This window comes from Cyprinodon tularosa, unplaced genomic scaffold (genome assembly GCF_016077235.1).
Source record: "Cyprinodon tularosa strain WSP-4 unplaced genomic scaffold, ASM1607723v1 ctg185, whole genome shotgun sequence".
Lineage (NCBI taxonomy): Eukaryota > Metazoa > Chordata > Actinopteri > Cyprinodontiformes > Cyprinodontidae > Cyprinodon > Cyprinodon tularosa.
In genome coordinates, this window is record NW_024038643.1 from 571,043 (window position 1) to 588,449 (window position 17,407).

A 17,407-nucleotide genomic window follows, 5' to 3' on the forward strand; every position below is an offset into this window, starting at 1 on the left:
TATTATTAGATAGAGACTGTTAATAGCAGCCCAGGCTCTTTAAAATAGTAGAATAACATAAATTCAACAGAGTACTAGTACAGATTATATGAATCAGCAGGTTGCTCAAGCTGTTGGAACGTCACTTAAGAGCCCTCTCTCTCTCTATAACCAAATTTTATAGAAGAAGACTGAGGTAGTTCTTTCCTAAAAACAGAGCAGACAAATATACCGTTTGCAGAATTAGGAAATGTAATGTTTTTATTTTTATTTTAAGAAGAGATTATTACTGTAATCTGAGACTCATTATTTTTAATGATGCTTTTACGAAGAGTGCCAATAACTGGGGCTGGAAATTGTGATCCAGCAGCACCACCTGCAGTCTTACCCCAGGTAGTTTCCCATTGTTTTGCACTTTTGTGCAGAAAGATCAGGTTTATTTATCTTATTTCTACTATATGTTAGATTTGGCAAATTTAAAAATGTGCTAAGGTTATTTAAGTGAAGTCATAGAAATGGTTAAGATATAAAAGAGTCCAACTAAAATCACCTTATTTGTGCTCAAACATGTACAAAAAAAGCCATACTTGAAAGAATCCCATTTCAACTCAGTCTGAGCTTCGAGGTAAGAGATTTTTTAATAGTAAGAAAACGTCTGGACATGCAAGTTTCTTAAGGAAGCACCAGGACCTTCTCCTACTGAGTTCTCTGTAACATTTTCTAGCCACCATTACAAAGCTTGCTTAACATGAGCAGCAGGTGAGTTTTAAAATTTTTATCTCCCTGTAAACAGGGAGATGAAAGTTTCTGGTAAATGAGTTTTAAAAGATGAGGTCAGGAAAATAAGGCTGTTGGTTTGAATCTGTATTTTTTGAAAAATATAAAATATTTGTCTGGAAAAAATACATTGGATGGCATAATTTTTTCTGTGTCACACATACATTAAATATTTGTCTTAAACTGATGTAATATGTAATGAAAAGAATCAGACATATTTAGATCGGACCTTGAACCAATCGAGTAACTTATTTTCCTTATTTTCTTCCTAGACTAGGTGTGTTAGTTTTTCAGGTACTGCCTGCCGGAGCAGTCCATTCACATTCAGATCTTTTATTCCCAAAAAAAGCGCTCTGCTCTACAATCATCTCAAAACTAGATTTGCAACTATTGATTGTGAACTTTTTCCACACGGTTTTCTTCCACAAAACTTTCAAATCAGAAATACCTTTTTGACCCCAAAGGCAATTTCAATGTTTCTGGATAAAGTTTTTATTCTAATGAATACTTTGTGTGGTTTACTGTTTTTGTCTTCATACTCCGACTGCAATGAAGCAGTAATACATGTAATATGAGCTCCAGCGAAATTATTCCACATAATACAACGATATACTTATACATAGGCCAACATTTCTTCATGAACAGCATATTTATTGCTCTTATGTATCGTTTTAGCTGTATGCCACCATAACAATTGACTGATCTTAATGGGTTCTACTTTTTGAATGAATAGTAATTAATCAAGTGGGAATGCTTATGCATTCCCACTTATTGTTGTTCACTTTTAATTTTTCTGACTCTAACTAGTCCCACAGTTTTCAACCGATTTCAACCATTTTGGTATCAAAACGTTCAGCTCGTTCAGGAGAATTCTGCTATGTCTTTTGGTTAAGATATTTTTTGTAGTTTTCGCGATATTCAGCTTTTTCTGCGTTTTTTTGGCCCCATTGAAATGCATGTAAAACTTCAAAAATTCCACTAAATCTTCAGCTACTTTGCCCTTTAACTACTTCAGCATACTTTCAGCTAGAAACACCATTCAACTTTTAAAATGTATCTGTATCTTTCTGCTATTACTGTTTAACTCGGCTTTCAGCTAACTTTTACAGTTTTGCTTCAGTGAAGCTTCAAACTTTTAAACAATTTTTACAAATTTTCAAATTTATAATGGAAGTCTATGGACGGAATGTTCAGCTGCTAGAGTGTGCCACTCTAGCGTTTTCAAACATTTCACTCATGCCGAACAGCTTCAACTCACTCGCTCATTTTTTACTCTATCTAGATAAATTTTACATCAAAACGTAGGGATTTTTGTCAGGATTCAGGAAATGTAACCCTCATCTGTGTGGCATTTACGGTTTTCCGACAGTTTAACCCAGACCACGAAGAAGTCCACACTTCCCCAATAGAAATCCAATGAGAGATCTCTGAAAATCCGAAATGAAAATTCAAAAAAACAGACTTCTTCGTATCGCTCCCATTCGGGAACCGTTCGACGTAGCAACACGAGCCTTGTGGAAGTTGTTCCTCAGAGCTTCCTAGCACTCACATTGAAGGAAGTGTGTCGATATCTTTTATCGTTTAGCTAGGAAAAAGGTTTGTTCGGGGGTAACAAATCTGTCCGAACCCCAAAATCAAGATTTTGACAATTATACACTTTTTTACATTGTCACCACGCCTAGACGAAATATTGTAGAAATATGAAAGTTACACCAGTTGTAGTCCAAAGATGGCTGACACTCACGGTGAAAGAATTTTTTGAATACCTAATACGGTTTTGGCTCACCGCTCGTTTGTTCGGAGGGAAAGTTTTGCTTTTGAGAGTTCTGCTCTACCGTTGTGCTGCATGGTATTCAATGAGACCAGCAGGATTTCTCAAACCTTTTTATTCCTCCTTCCCATTAAGGTTGTGAATGAGCTACATCTATGAAAGTTACCCCAATTGGAGACAAAGGATAGCTGTCGCTTAGACTGAAAGAATTTTTTAGATACCATTTACGGTTTGTCTTCAGCACTCGTTTGTTCGGAGCTGATAATCCCATTCAAAAAAGCCTGAGAACTAAGGAACGAAAGTGATGCGCATGTCTCTCTGTCACTGACAGGCTCGTTAACGTCGTCAAGGTAACCGTGTTTCAAAGAGATTTTACCTCCACCACTTTAAACAGCACATTTTAATCTAATGGAGGGAGACAACACTGATTTAACATTAGGAAGTGGATACAATATGACTACTGGCCATGACCCTTCCCTTCACACGCAACCCTGATAGACTTTCAAAATAAGACTCCGGGGACCCTTCAAAATAAAAGCCCCTACATTAAACTCATATTTTTTTCCCAGCATATGGCTCAACATTATGACCCAAACTCAACCACTTTTTTTAAAAATGAGACTCTAGGGGTTTTTCAAAACACACCCCACAGCAAATTTCAAAATAAAAGCCTCCCATTGCCACTTCATCTACTGCCCTAATAACAGGGGAAAGAATGATTTAATGATTGGAAAGTCATCAAGTATCACTGCTGGGTCTGACCCTTTTCTCAACACACTACTGCTAGACTTTCAAAATAAGACTCCAGTGACCCTACAAAATAAAAGCCTCTATATTATACACGCATATTAATTGATGCAAATGGATCAGCATTATGACCCAAACTCTACCAGTTTGTTTCTATTAGACTCTAGGGACCTTTTCAAAACATACCCCGGAGTGAAGTTCACAATAAAAGTCTCCCATTTACGCTCTAATACAGCATCTATTCACCCAATGACATGAAAAACCAGTGATTTCATATTTAGAAATGGATTCTATATAACTGCTGGGCATGACCCTTCCCTTGACACACATCCATGATAGACTTTCAAAATAAGACTAAAGGGACTCTACAAAATAAAAGCCTCTTCCTTACACACACTCATTCATTGTGCCGTGTGGCTTGTAGCTATGACCCAAATTCAACCAATTTCTTCAAATTACACTACCAAGGCCTGTTGACCACAGACCTCAGAGCATATTTCTTAACCAGGTTCTAAGATTTACACTGAGATACAGCATCTGCTAACCTCATAACATGCAGCCTAAGCCTGCCAACGGTGCTTTCATCACTGCAGCGGCTCGTAACATGCAGGTTAGTTTTTTTTTTATAAATTCAGCTCCTTAAGTGGTATTAACTCTCTTTCTATAAGCTTCTCTCTCTGTCCTTCCTCTGCTTCTCATGGTCAGTCTTGCACATAGGTTTGTATATTTTCAATCCTCTAAGGATGACACTGTTTTCTTTATGCTGATCAACCAACACATTTTAAATCATTTCAAATTGTTGTGCCAAGTCTTGACATTTCCACAATTTCAAAATTTTGATACTTATTCAATACCATCTTCCTCAACATTTTACTTCCCATCCTTGAGCTACTCATATTTTCTTCAACCAGATAAGATTCAATTTTTTCTTTGTAATTTCTTTTCTGATTCAGCTAATTTTATATTGTTCAGCCTATGCTGTGAACCTTGGCTTAATTTTGCTCTTTTTCTGGACAGGAATTAAGCTTTTCTGTTTGCTGCTAATTCATAACATGCCTGACATGTTTCTGGGCAGTAGGTGGCCCCACTTCAAAATTTCTTTAGAAATTTTTCTAGAAACTTGATAGACATTATATTAAGACCCTTCTAGTGCACATATTAATGACATTTTTGATATTATGTATGGTTTGGCTGTGCAGCTTTTAAGATGAGTTTCTTTCTGCCATTTTAGTGCCAAATAATTCTACCCTACAAAAATCTTCAGATGATTCAATTGTTTTCTGCAGTTTGAAGTTTCTGATGACTTCCTATCACATTTTCATATGTTCTGCAGTTAATTTCAGCTTTATTCATTCAGCAAAAGCATTCCCACTTGCTGTTTCTCCGAAACAGCTTTTTCTAGTTAATAATAGTAATTATTATTAAATTATTTCTTTGACTTCATGACTATTTATTAAGATGTAACTGTAGAAATCAGTAAGAAAAAAAAAAAACTGAGTGACTCTACATGATTTTGCACCAAACACAAATTCTAAGTTTGAGCACAAAAACTACAATACCTACAATAAATCACTAAATAGTTTTAATCAATTTATTCTTTATTCATGTCAAAAATCCTCAGGCTCATCTTGAACATGTACAAAATAACACGTGGTTACAAAAATCATTCACAGGGTTCCCAATAAATAACGGGTAAAAAGCGAACAAGCAGACACATTCCCATCAAGCCAGGCAGACGGCCACAGCTCTTTCCAGTCACTTGCACTTGTACGTGAGCTGTTTGCGATGGTAGTGGATCCATGCGGGCGCAACAACAAGTCCAGTCAGGTAGCCGATGATGGCGCCCAGACTGCAGGAAACAGGCCAAACCTGCAGAACATGGGCAGAGAACTGTTCAACCTCACCTTTAAGTGTTAGAAACACCCTGATGTTGTTCTTAGAAACATGTTGAAACAAGAGTGAATCTCAGTACATAATATTTCTTTTTTTTTTTTCTTTTGTGTATTTTTTTCTGCAATAATAGAAACAGTTTAGCAGATTCCTTTAAAGAAGAAAACTACAACATAAAAGAAAACTATGGCATGTATATAGTAGAAACATTTAAATGACAAACCCCCACTTAAACTGTTTTTAATCATATCACATATTTCTCTGTTATTGTTAACCTGTATTTCTTAAATACTCTTTGCAGCATGGAGCTTCTTTCTATACAAATCTTTAACTTTTTCAATTTTGTCCCAGTACAGCTATTCATATATATTAGGGTTTTGTTTTGTGTGACAGAGCAGGACAAAGTAGATCATTATGATGAAAGGATGGTGGAAGATAACTGGCTCTAGATTAGTCAGATTGGATAGAGTGTGTCTGCAGACAGCATTTTTCCTATCTGCAGGGTCTGTAAGTCTGATTTAATTTTTCACTTTGACTAGAACATTCTGACACATGAACATGCTTTGATCCAACTCTTTCTATTGCAGCCTCTGGCTGAATGTTTAACGCTGTTTAAGGCTGCAGGAAGGTGCATTATGTTTCACATGAAGGGTGGGGCTTTGACCACCGTGCACTACATGACTGTTTCAATGCTATAAAAAGAACAATGCTTTTTTTTTCACACTTTTTCAGAAATTTTAAATTTGAAAGAATCTAACTAGTTGTCCGGTCAGCAGATTTTCATACCTGATTCAAAGTAGCATTATGCTACGTTCAGAACGCAAGCAGCAGAAGCAGCAAAAATGCACTTGCTGCTTCTTTTTTGATGTTTGAACAAGTTTAGCTCTGGCACATGGCTGAAGCATCTTTGCTGCTCTAGCTGCGCTGTCGAAAAGTGAGTCTGATGCATGTTGGGCGGAGCTAACCTATCCTTTCTTTGCCTGTAACAATGGCGGATGAAATCGATGGGAGTCGCTTGGCTAATTTTAATAAAAGCAAGCACTGGAAGTGGCAAAAAAGATTCTGCTGCTTCATTTTTTATGCTTGTCCACATTAAGGTCAGACGTCCAGTAAAGTGTGTCCAGATCCGTCTGATGTTTCTGCTGCTCCTGTGTCATATGGCCTGCCTTCAGATATTATTTCGCTGTCGGAGCTGCTCAGACCCGTACACTGGCGGTCTGAGGCGTCCCTGGAACTCCCGTTTAACTGCAGCCTCTGACCCAGTTGCCTCTCCGCAGTTTTTCGCTACTGTTCGAGCTGGAAGGCTTTTTTTTACGTATTGCAAAAACAATCCAGAAATAAGTAAAAAATGGCTTAAATTAAGTAAATTTAGCCTTAATTTGAGTAGATAAATAAGATGATTTGCCAATGGAATGAGTATTTTTACTCTTAAAATAAGATAGTTAGATAATATTTACTTGAAATAAGAGGATAAAATAGTTTTTTCTTATTTTAAAAGGAAATTGTCTTGTTCCATTGGCAAAGTGTCTTACTTACCTCCTCAAATCAAGGAAAAACACACTTATTTTAAGAAAAAATAACTTATTGAGATTTCTATTTTTTGCAGTACATAATCTAAACTGCAGGCACCAGAATAATAAAATCTAACATATTTTGCTGGCAGGTTTTGACATTTTAAGTTAATTTAGGAGTTTATAAACCATTTCAGTGGACTGATCACAGCGATCTGCATCAGTGGCGCTGTGTCTGTCTCCCTGGCAGCTCCCAGATCAGCTTCTCTGATTGATTGATGTGGTGCATCGAGCACCATAAATCTATTTTTTCCGACTCCAGCAGCTGCTGAAGCTTGTCGCGCACGTCAAATGCTCAGAAGATCTTGAGGTGCTCGTCCTTCTTCTCAGAAGGTACTAGAGGACCTGTTGATGCACATCAACCATTGACTCTGCATGTAAACTACCTGCTTCTGCACCGTGCGGTCTGAACGTAGCATTAGGCAACTTGGCTGCCTCTCTGATTGATGCTTAGTTGAATGTTCATGTTCAGTAGGTTGTTGGCCGAGCATTTTTCGGAATGTTGTTTTAGCTGCTTCTTATTCACTTTATAGGCGTCTTTATCAGACTTCCAGATACTAATGAAGCAGTTTTATTGAAAAAGAAACGGATTGCTAAAACAAACCCAATTGGACCACGCTTCTGCTGAGACGCAGATGAGCTCAGGTTTGTTGCCAGAATAACTTTGGCATACAGTCCAATGTTTAACTTAATGTGTTCAACAAGCCCCCATTGTGACGGGGCCGCCTTTTACAGCTGCTTTTTGTATCTCTGCTTCTGTCTCCTTGAACCCCAGTCGGCCTCGGCAGATGGCCGCTCACACTGAGCCTGGTTCTGCTGGAGGTTTCTTCCTGTTAAAAGGGAGTTTTTCCTCTCCACTGTCGCTACAAGCATGCTTAGTGTGGGGGATTGTATTTGAGTCAATGAGTCAATGCAATCAACTGGTTTTCCTTAGATAGAAAACTTTGTATCGATTTGACTGTATGATCTGGTTGAACTGTAAAGTGCCTTGAGATGACATGTGTTGTGAATTTGGCGCTATATAAATAAACTGAATTGAATTGAATTGAATTGTCACTGGTAGGTTGTAACAGAAGCTATTGATGATGTTCTGAATTTGTTATTAAATATCCCTACTCAAGGTTTGTCTTTTTAAAAGACGCAAAATTCATTAAGATACAACTTTACAATCTTGAGCCTTTTCAAAAGAGGATGGTTTCACTCTTGTTTATTCTTTTCCTAATTATTCTTCCTGAATTAAATGGACATAAACTGTTTTTGATTTGGTTTTAAAAGCCATAGCACTTACATCAGAGAAATATTAGAAGCTCACAATAACAATGCATAGTCTGAATTGTTTTCCACTGACCTGCCATGGCCTGTCCCAGTCTAATGGGATTGGGAAAGCTCCCACCCAGGCTCCAATTAGGGTGCAGGCCACTGTTATCTGCAAACACGTGTCCCAAACAGACATAGCTCTGGAGAGAGACACAAAAAGGGAAAAAATAATGTAACAGTGATATCTAAAAGAGAGAGAATAGAGAAAAAGGTTTGAGAGCCCACCCATATCGACTGAACACTCGTATCCAGGCTTGAACGTTGGGGCCGAGAACACAGAGACACCTCAGTGTGGTCAGAGAGCTTAGAAGGACAGCCAGCGAAAAGGTCTCCAAAGCAGATCTGGAAAAACAAATCCAGTCAGATGCATAATATGGCAGCAAAGGCAGGAGAGAGACAGCCATTATACAACAATATGGTGCAATAGAAATATTAATGGGAACCGAAATGCATCAATGTTTTATTGGTTTGATTGAATCTCAGCATGCAAAAAGAGAGCCACAATCATCCTCCGCTGCCCTGTTTCACTGTTGCTCCCGTAATGCAAGTTCACAGCCGACACCATCTACTCACTCAATCAGCGGGGCTCCGTAGAGAACAACAACCGTGTGGAAGAACAGGCAAGACAGGAAGAAGTAGACACATGAACGGAACAACCTCGACAGCTGCAAAAAGAAAATACAGAAAGGTCAGATTAAAATAAATCCTACAATTTGCATTAAAAAAGGTTTTCTTTTATCAGTTCCTTATAGCAGACTACCACCCAGTAAACATATTACAGCTTTTTGTGATCTTCTTGCGTACAGTTCACATGCAAAATGCAATTTGTAAGGAAAACTAGCACTGCACATTGTCAGCCGTAGTAAGTAGTTACATTTACTTGAGTAACTTTTGGAGAAAATGTACTTTAAGTAGTTTTTCTGCATCATATTTTTTACTTTTACTTGAGTAAAAATATGATGAAGTACCACTACTCTTACTTGGGTAAAATGTCTGGCTACTCTACCCGTCATAAGTAACTTCACTCCATAAAGACAATGCTTGATTTAAACAGAAATTCAACCAGAGAGACAAACACCTGCAATTAGTGGCAAAATGAGACTTCAGTTTTGTAATCCAGTTTCTTTGTTTTAATGTCATTTTTTATTTGCTGATCCTGCCGTTTAATTTGAAGGTCAAAAGGAAATACAGCAAACAGTTTACTGACTAATGTTACAGGAAGTAACTTGCCATATTCTTTTTTATGGCAAAACATATTGTTTGTGTGTGTGTGTGTGTGTGTGTATATATATATATATATATATATATATATATACGCTTAATGGTAATTAATTGATTATTGAAATAACTAAACTAATCTAGTAATCAATTAATCGTCCACTGGAGTATACAGGTGCTGGTCATAAAATTAGAATATCATGAAAAAGTAGATTGATTTCAGTAATTCAATTTAAAAAGTGAAACTTGTATATTATATTCATACATTACATACAAACTCATATATTTCAGATGTTTATTTTGTTTAATTTTGATGATTACAAATGACAACAAATGAAAATCTCAAATTCATCATATCAGAAAATTAGAATATTACTGAAGACCAATAAAAACAAAGGATTTATAGAAATGTTGGCCAACTGAAAAGTATGAACATGAAAAGTATGAGCATGTACAGCACTCAGTATTTAGTTGGGCCTCCTTTGGCCTGTATTACTGCAGCAATGCGGCGTGGCATGGAGTCGATCAGTCTGTGGCACTGCTCAGGTGTTATGATAGCCCAGGTTGCTCTAATAGTGGCTTTTAGCTCTTCTGAATTGTTGGGTCTGGTGTATTGCATCTTCTTCTTCACAATACCCCATAGATTTTCTATGGGGTTAAGGTCAGGAGAGTTTGCTGGCCAATTAAGAACAGGGATACCATGGTCCTTCAACCAGGTACTGGTAGCTTTGGCACTGTGTGCAGGTGCCAAGTCCTGTTGGAAAATGAAATCTGCATCTCCAAAAAGTTGGTCAGCTGCAGGAAGCATGAAGTGCTCTAAAACTTCCTGGTATGTGGCTGCGTTGACCCTGGACCTCAGAAAACACAATGGACCAACACCAGCAGATGACATGGCACCCCAAACCATCACTGACTGTGGAAACTTTACACTGGACTTCAAGCAACGTGGATGAAGTGCCTCTCTTCTTTTCCTCCAGACTCTGGGACCTTGATTTCCAAAGGAAATGCAAAATTTACTTTCATCAGAGAACATGACTTTGGACCACTCACCAGCAGTCCAGTCCTGTTTCTCTTTAGCCCAGGCAAGACGCTTCTGACGCTGTCTGTGGTTCAAGAGTGGCTTGACACAAGGAATGCGACAGCAGAAACCCATGTCTTTCATACGTCTGTGTGTGGTGGTTCTTGAAGCACTCACTCCAGCTGCAGTCCACTCTTTGTGAATCTCCCCCACATTTTTGAATGGGTTTTGTTTCACAATTCTCTCCAGGGTGCGGTTATCTCTCTTGCTTGTACACTTTTTTCGACCACATCTTTTCCTTCCCTTCGCCTCTCTATTAATGTGCTTGGACACTGAGCTCTGTGAACAGCCAGCCTCTTTAGCGATGACCTTTTGTGTCTTGCCCTCCTTGTGCAAGGTGTCGATGGTCGTCTTTTGGACAACTGTCAAGTCAGCAGTCTTCCCCATGATTGTGTAGCCTATAGAACTAGACTGAAAGACCATTTAAAGGCTTTTGCAGGTGGTTTGAGTTAATTAGCTGATTAGAGTGTGGCACCAGGGGCCATCAATTTTGAACCTTTTCACAATATTCTAATTTTCTGATATGATGAATTTGAGATTTTCATTTGTTGTCATTTGTAATCATCAAAATTAAACAAAATAAACATCTGAAATATATGAGTTTGTATGTAATGTATGAATATAATATACAAGTTTCACTTTTTAAATGGAATTACTGAAATCAATCTACTTTTTCATGATATTCTAATTTTATGACCAGCACCTGTATACTCTAAAGCAAACTGATTGCGAGATCGAGCGGGGACCCCCTAATTATATATATTGTATGAAATTGTGTTTTATCAAACTGGTCCTATAGTCACTCTATTACATATGCAGTCATGTAATGAAAGTAATTTCTCCCTGGGATTATTAAAGCATTTCTGAATCTGATTCCTGGTTGATGGGACAGGTGTTGTGAATGAAACGGTGCCCAGGTTTGAAAGAGCTCCTGTGTGTCGCTGAATGTATGCATTGATGACTGAAAGACATCTTCTGCTTTCATTTATCTGTTTACTACAGTGTGTTGAATTCATGTTAATGTGTATTTAAAGACATTTTAATTAGTGCAAAAAATTGCAGGAGGGAATATAAAAAAAGTAATCAACCAAGACTTTCGCGACCCCCATGCAGTACCTCTGCGGACCCCCTAAAGGTCGCGGACCCCCTGTTGAAGACCTCTGCCCTAAAGCATGTCTTTAGCTGGCAGGGCGTCCCATTTAGAGGATTAATTATACCAAAATTGTAAAAGGTATAGAAACATTTTGCATTGAAGATTAAATTTTTTTTTCATTTGTCAATATGCTCCATCTAAAACTTACCTGTTTTAATTCTGTAAAAAAACGTTTTTTGAGAAACCTTTGGGAATCTGATTATTAATCGCTGAATCAAAGAAATAATCCACAGATTATTCGATTTGCAAAATAAGTTAGTTTTCAAATGTTGTTGTTTTGTAGGAATGTTTTTCTGCTTTTATCCCATAAATTCCACATCATCTGTGTTTTTTTATACAGCGACTAAAAGAGTCGATTTTATCTTAAAAGAAAAGTTTTTAGTAGGAAAAACTATTTAGTGAAGTTTCTTGGAGACCTAGCCTCTGTTTACCTTCTAAGACTTTTTAATAATGCATTAAACATGTTTAAGCACATATATACAGACCGATATTCATCTGAAAAAAAGTACTTTGGACCACCGAGCAACAGCCCAGTGCTGCTTCTCTGTAGCCCAGGTCAGGCGCCTCTGCCGCTGTTTCTGGTTCAAATATGGCTTGACCTGGGGAATGCTGCACCTGTAGCCCATTTCCTGCACACACCTGTGCACGGTGGTTCTGGAGGTTTCTACTCCAGACTCAGTCCACTGCTTCCGCAGGTCCACCCAAGGTCTGGAATCGGCCCTTCTTCAGGGTCCGGTCACCTCTTCTCGTTGTGCAGCATTTTCTGCCACATTTTCCTTCTCACAGAGGTGCCTTGATGCAGCACTCTGGGAACAGCCTATTGGATCTGAAATATCTGTCTGTGTCATACCCTCTTGCTTAAGGTGGGCAATGATTGTCTTCTGGGTTTTTTCTATGATTGGGGTTTTGAGTAATGAACCAGGCAGGGAGTTTTAAAGGCCTCAGGAATCTTTTGCAGGTGTTTATAGTTAATGTGTTGATTCAGATGATTAGGTGCATAGCTCGTTTAGAGACCTTTTTCATTTTGTGAGACAGGAATTTTGGCTTTTCATGATGTTATATGCCAAAATCATCCGTATTAAGACAATAAAAGACCTGAAATATTTCAGTTAGTGTGCAACTAATCTAAAATTCAAGTGTTCAAGTTTTATCATTACATTATGGAAAATATTTAACTTTATCACAATATGCCAATATTTTGAGAAGGACCTGTAATTAGGGAGCCATTTTCTACATTGAAGGGTTATAACTAAAAGCCACACTTTTCAGATTTGTCATTAAAAGCGTTTTTTTTCTTCTAAATTCAAATTTATGAGCCCCTTATAGCAGTATATATAAATATATAGACTTTTAATTTGTACATATTTCTAATACTTATATGCAGTTACAAATAAAGAAAGAAGCTATACATGAGCACCTACTAACTATACATTTATCTTTTTTTCTCCTCTCTTGGGTCCACAGGCAGCTACCTTGTATCCCAGTGTGTGCTTCTTTGTGGGCGCAGTGGCGCCGAGCAGCCAGAACACTGTCCCGCTGACAGCAGCCACAGCTGCAGACACCGAGTAGAGCCACAGCAGGTGGGTCCCATACACCGAGAAGCCGGGGACCAGCACCGTGGGGAGGACGGTGGCCATGAACACCGAGCCGGCGATGATGGCGTGAGTGGACGCCATGGCTCTGATTTCGTGGTCCCACATGACGAAAACTTCGGATTTCTACAGCAGGGTGGCGATACGATCCAGGAAAATCAAATAAAATGGCTGAAAAGTCAAAGAATATCGGATTTGGACGAATCCATGAATGGGTTTCCTCACTGCGTTTCCGTAAACAGTGAGACTCCTTCTTCGTAGAGATTATTTCCCGGTTGGCAGAAAACAGAAAAATGCACATTACCGCCCCCTACCGGTTGATTGACTTATTTTTTCCCCCCCAAAATATCTTTATTGAAATTTTAACAATTAAGACAAACCGCTTGAACATTTAACAAAGAATGCCAGTTATAATAGTAGTTTGGTTCAAGTCACAATGAAATACACAACACAGAACAAAAACAACAAAATGTCTTCCACATTCTTAGTTCCAATGTAACCCATCGCATAATCTACACCTCATCCATATACTGAAATAATTACTTCAGCAGTGCATGTCCTCTAACAGAGTTTTCTTTGGGAACCGCAGTGAGCAGAATCTTCAGTCATTTGCGCCGTCTTCCAAGAAGTTCAGATGTTGGACATACCTAATAAAGGGATTCCATATGGATTCAAACAGATTCTGTTTACCCTTTAATACATATGTAATCTTTTCCAGAGGGAGGGTAGATGCCATCTGCTGCAACCACAGTTTTATAGTCGGTCTATGGGACTTCCCCCAGAAAAGTGATATACATCTTTTTGCATTAAGCAGACCTAAGTTTATAAAAATTAATTTGTTTTTAGTGTAATTATGTTTGTCTGGGCTTAGTCCAAACACAAACAGCTTCGGATCCATAATTATTTGTTTGGAAATAATTTCCTCAATTGCATCTTTTACCTCTTTCCAAAACAATATAATATTCCTACAGTACCACACACAATGAATCCAAGTTCCTCTATCCACTGTACACTTTGGACATACATCAGGTATTTCCCCATTATATCTGTTGAGGTCCACTGGTGTTACATAGACCCGCATTAACCATTTAAATTGGATCATTTTCAGTGCAGTGTTGATAGAGCTGGTATGGGCCAATTTGCATGCTGTTTGCCACTCTTCCCCAGATAACTCTAACTGTAAATCACCCTTCCAAGCATTAAGTCTGTCATGAGATCCCTCAGATATTTGCAACATCAGTGAGTGATAGAACTCTGATATAATACCTGCCTTTAAACTATCCCTTGTTAACATTTTTTCCAAAGCTGATTTGGCAGGTTTAGCCAGCACATTATTTTGACTCGTTCTTATAAAGTTTCTGAGTTGAAGGTATTTAAAGAAATGTTTCTTATCTAGATGGAATTTTTGTTGTAGATCCTGAAAACTCATTAGTATGTCTGAGTCTGATACATAAAAATCCCGAATCATCTGGAGTCCTTTGTTTTTCCATGCTTTAAAGGTTGAGTCAGCTCTACCGGGTACAAAGAATTGGTTACCCCACACTGGGCTGAACAGAGACAAGCAGTGTGGCTCATTAATTAATTTTTTTACATCTCTCCATACGCTTATCATGTTTTTAAGAAATGGATTTTTAGTATGTTTCAAAAGCTTTGATACTGAATCTGAATAGAAGTATGAGGGGAGAGTCACTTTTAAATCTTGAGTCTCCATGTCAACCCAGTGCGGCGACTGATCACTGTAATAAAACATCATAGATCTCAACTGCACAGCATAGTAGTACAAGTGAAAATTTGGGCAATTCAAGCCCCCACGGTCATAAGGGAGATATAGTAAAGACAGACGGAGTCTGGATTTTCTGTTATTCCACAAAAAACGTAACATCCTCTTCTTTATTTGGGAGAAGAATTCAGGAGGAGGTGGAAGAGCAACATTCGGAAATATGTAAAGTAACTTGGGCAGTATATTCATTTTAATTGTATTTATTCTCCCAATCATAGACATTGGTAGAGACATCCATCTTTCAAATGAATTGTCTACTTCATTTAATATGAGATTGTAGTTGGTCGCAGCTACCCATTCCAAATCTGGTGAGATGTGTATCCCCAAATATTTAAATTCATTTACCATCTTAAACTGTAATACACCTAATGATGGGTTAATTTTTTCATTTGCATTTAATAAAAGAATTGAAGATTTGGTTCTGTTTATCTTATATCCAGATATACCACTAAATTATTTAATTATTTCCAAAATAATTTGTATTGACTGATTTAATTTTGATATGAAAAGGATCACATCGTCCGCGAACAAGGAAATCCTATGTTCTGTAGGTTCGACAGTGATTCCACTAAGATGTGGGTGTGAGCGAATAGCAATGGCAAATGGTTCTATTGCCAGAGTGAATAATAAAGGTGACAATGGGCAACCCTGTCTGCAGCCCCTGTTGATCTTTATTGATCTAGATATATTCTTGTTAGTTATTATTTCAGCTGAGGGATTGTTGTATAATATTTTCACCCATTTTACAAAATTATTACGACAGTCAAATTTTTCCATAACTTGAAAAAGATATTCCCAGTGAACCCTATCAAATGCCTTTTCGGCATCTAGTGATAAAAGAGCTGAGTCTGAGGTACCTCTATTTGATTGACTTATTTAATCATATTTTTTTTCTTGCTACATTCATAGTTTAAAATCTGTAATCAATAATTTTGGAATCTTACTTCAAAATTTTTTATAATAGTTATTTTTCCTTGTATGTTTTCTTCTATAATCTCTTTCCTTCTTTTTATTTCATATAGGGCTTGGTCGTCGTGACGTCACCACTTTGCGTGGTCGCCATGTTGACGGCGCACTTTACGGCTTCCTTAGATTATTACCTGTGACTAACGCGTACTGTACTCCCTCTCAGCCGTGTTTTATTTCGTTTAATTTCACCGTAACTTGATTTCAACCATGGTAAACCGTTGCAGTATTGTGGGCTGTAACAGCGCATCACATGATCGCCGAGGGAAAAACCTACAAAATGGGATAACTTTCCACGCTTTCCTGCCTGGAGGCGCAAACACGGAGACCAAGTTTCACAGATAACAAAGAGTCGTCGGCTAGCTTGGATCGCGGCTGTAAGACGACAGAACATAACTTTCCACAGTATCCCGATGTCAATGCGAGTGTGTTCCCTGCATTTTCATTCTGGTAAGTTAAAGATGCACGGTTTTATTTTATAGCCTACAGTATTTCCTTCCTTCATCCGTGGCACCACATACATGCATGAACGCGCGCCCAGAGACTGTTGATATAGCATTTTCATCCTCGTTGGTTGATGTAGCATTTGATATAGCATTTCATCCTCTTTGGTAGAACACACTGCCAGTTCCTACAAGGACAGGGACATCACTCTCCATGTTCAAAAAAACCCCTGAGGTTGACAGCTGTCATAGCACCACTTACAAATTTTGCTGATCCTAGCGCTTACCAGCCGTCTTGTAATGTAATGTAATCATATAATCAGGGCCGGATTTAGGAGGATGGGGGCCCCTGGGCTGGAGTCAGCATGGGGGCCCCTGGGCTAGAGTCAGCATGGGGGCCCCTGGGCTGGAGTCAGCATGGGGGCCCCTGGGCTAGAGTCAAAAAAAAAAAAAAAAAAAAAAAAAAAAATATATATATATATATATAGTATGTGTTTGTTTTGTTTTAGAGGATGAGCAGAAAATGACCGAACAGTAAGTTTTGACAACTTACAACTTTAATAAGCCAGTTGTCACAAACTACAAACAACTCTGGAGGAAATAAATGTAAAAAAAAAAGTACTTCTCTGCCAGTCAGACAGAACATGGATATAAACAATATAAAAGAGATCAGGCATACTGTAGTTTTCAGAAAATATCCTGACCCAGGTAAGTCCAAAGTGCTGTCAAGTCCAAAGCAGAGGTGGACATGAACATGAACAATTTTCATCTTCTAGACCAAGGTTTTTACAGAGAAATTTTGAAAAATATGAAGAACCAAATACAGATTTCCATTTATTAATGACACTTTTGCATTTAACTTCTTTGTAGGAACTCGAACCACAAACACGACCTACATTTACTCAAACGCAAACCAAATAAGAAAACAATACTAAACCTTGAAAAGTTTGAAACTTTGTGCATGTGCATTATAAGACAGGCTCAATCTTTGTTTTGTATCTACAATCATTTAAATTTTTACTTTAATTTAGCAGATAAACTTTAAAAAAGACCAAGTTTGTTTTCAAATTATTTTACAGCCCCAAAGTTCTTTTGAGATAATTTTAACCCTCATGTCAGAAAGTT

The 17,407-nt window shown here is 37.9% G+C and overlaps 1 protein-coding gene across 1 annotated transcript; it reads right to left on the reverse strand.

Annotated features, from left to right (window-relative positions):
* Window positions 1–4,942: 4,942 nt before the first annotated feature.
* pigf (phosphatidylinositol glycan anchor biosynthesis, class F) lies at window positions 4,943–13,360 on the reverse strand. Its single transcript, XM_038282509.1, has 5 exons — window positions 12,974–13,360; window positions 8,626–8,717; window positions 8,278–8,394; window positions 8,084–8,192; window positions 4,943–5,143 (listed from the first exon to the last, which is right to left on the reverse strand). The coding sequence occupies exons 1-5, from the start codon at window positions 13,199–13,201 to the stop codon at window positions 5,030–5,032; spliced, it is 660 nt and encodes a 219-aa protein (XP_038138437.1). The 5' UTR covers window positions 13,202–13,360; the 3' UTR covers window positions 4,943–5,029.
* Window positions 13,361–17,407: the final 4,047 nt, after the last annotated feature.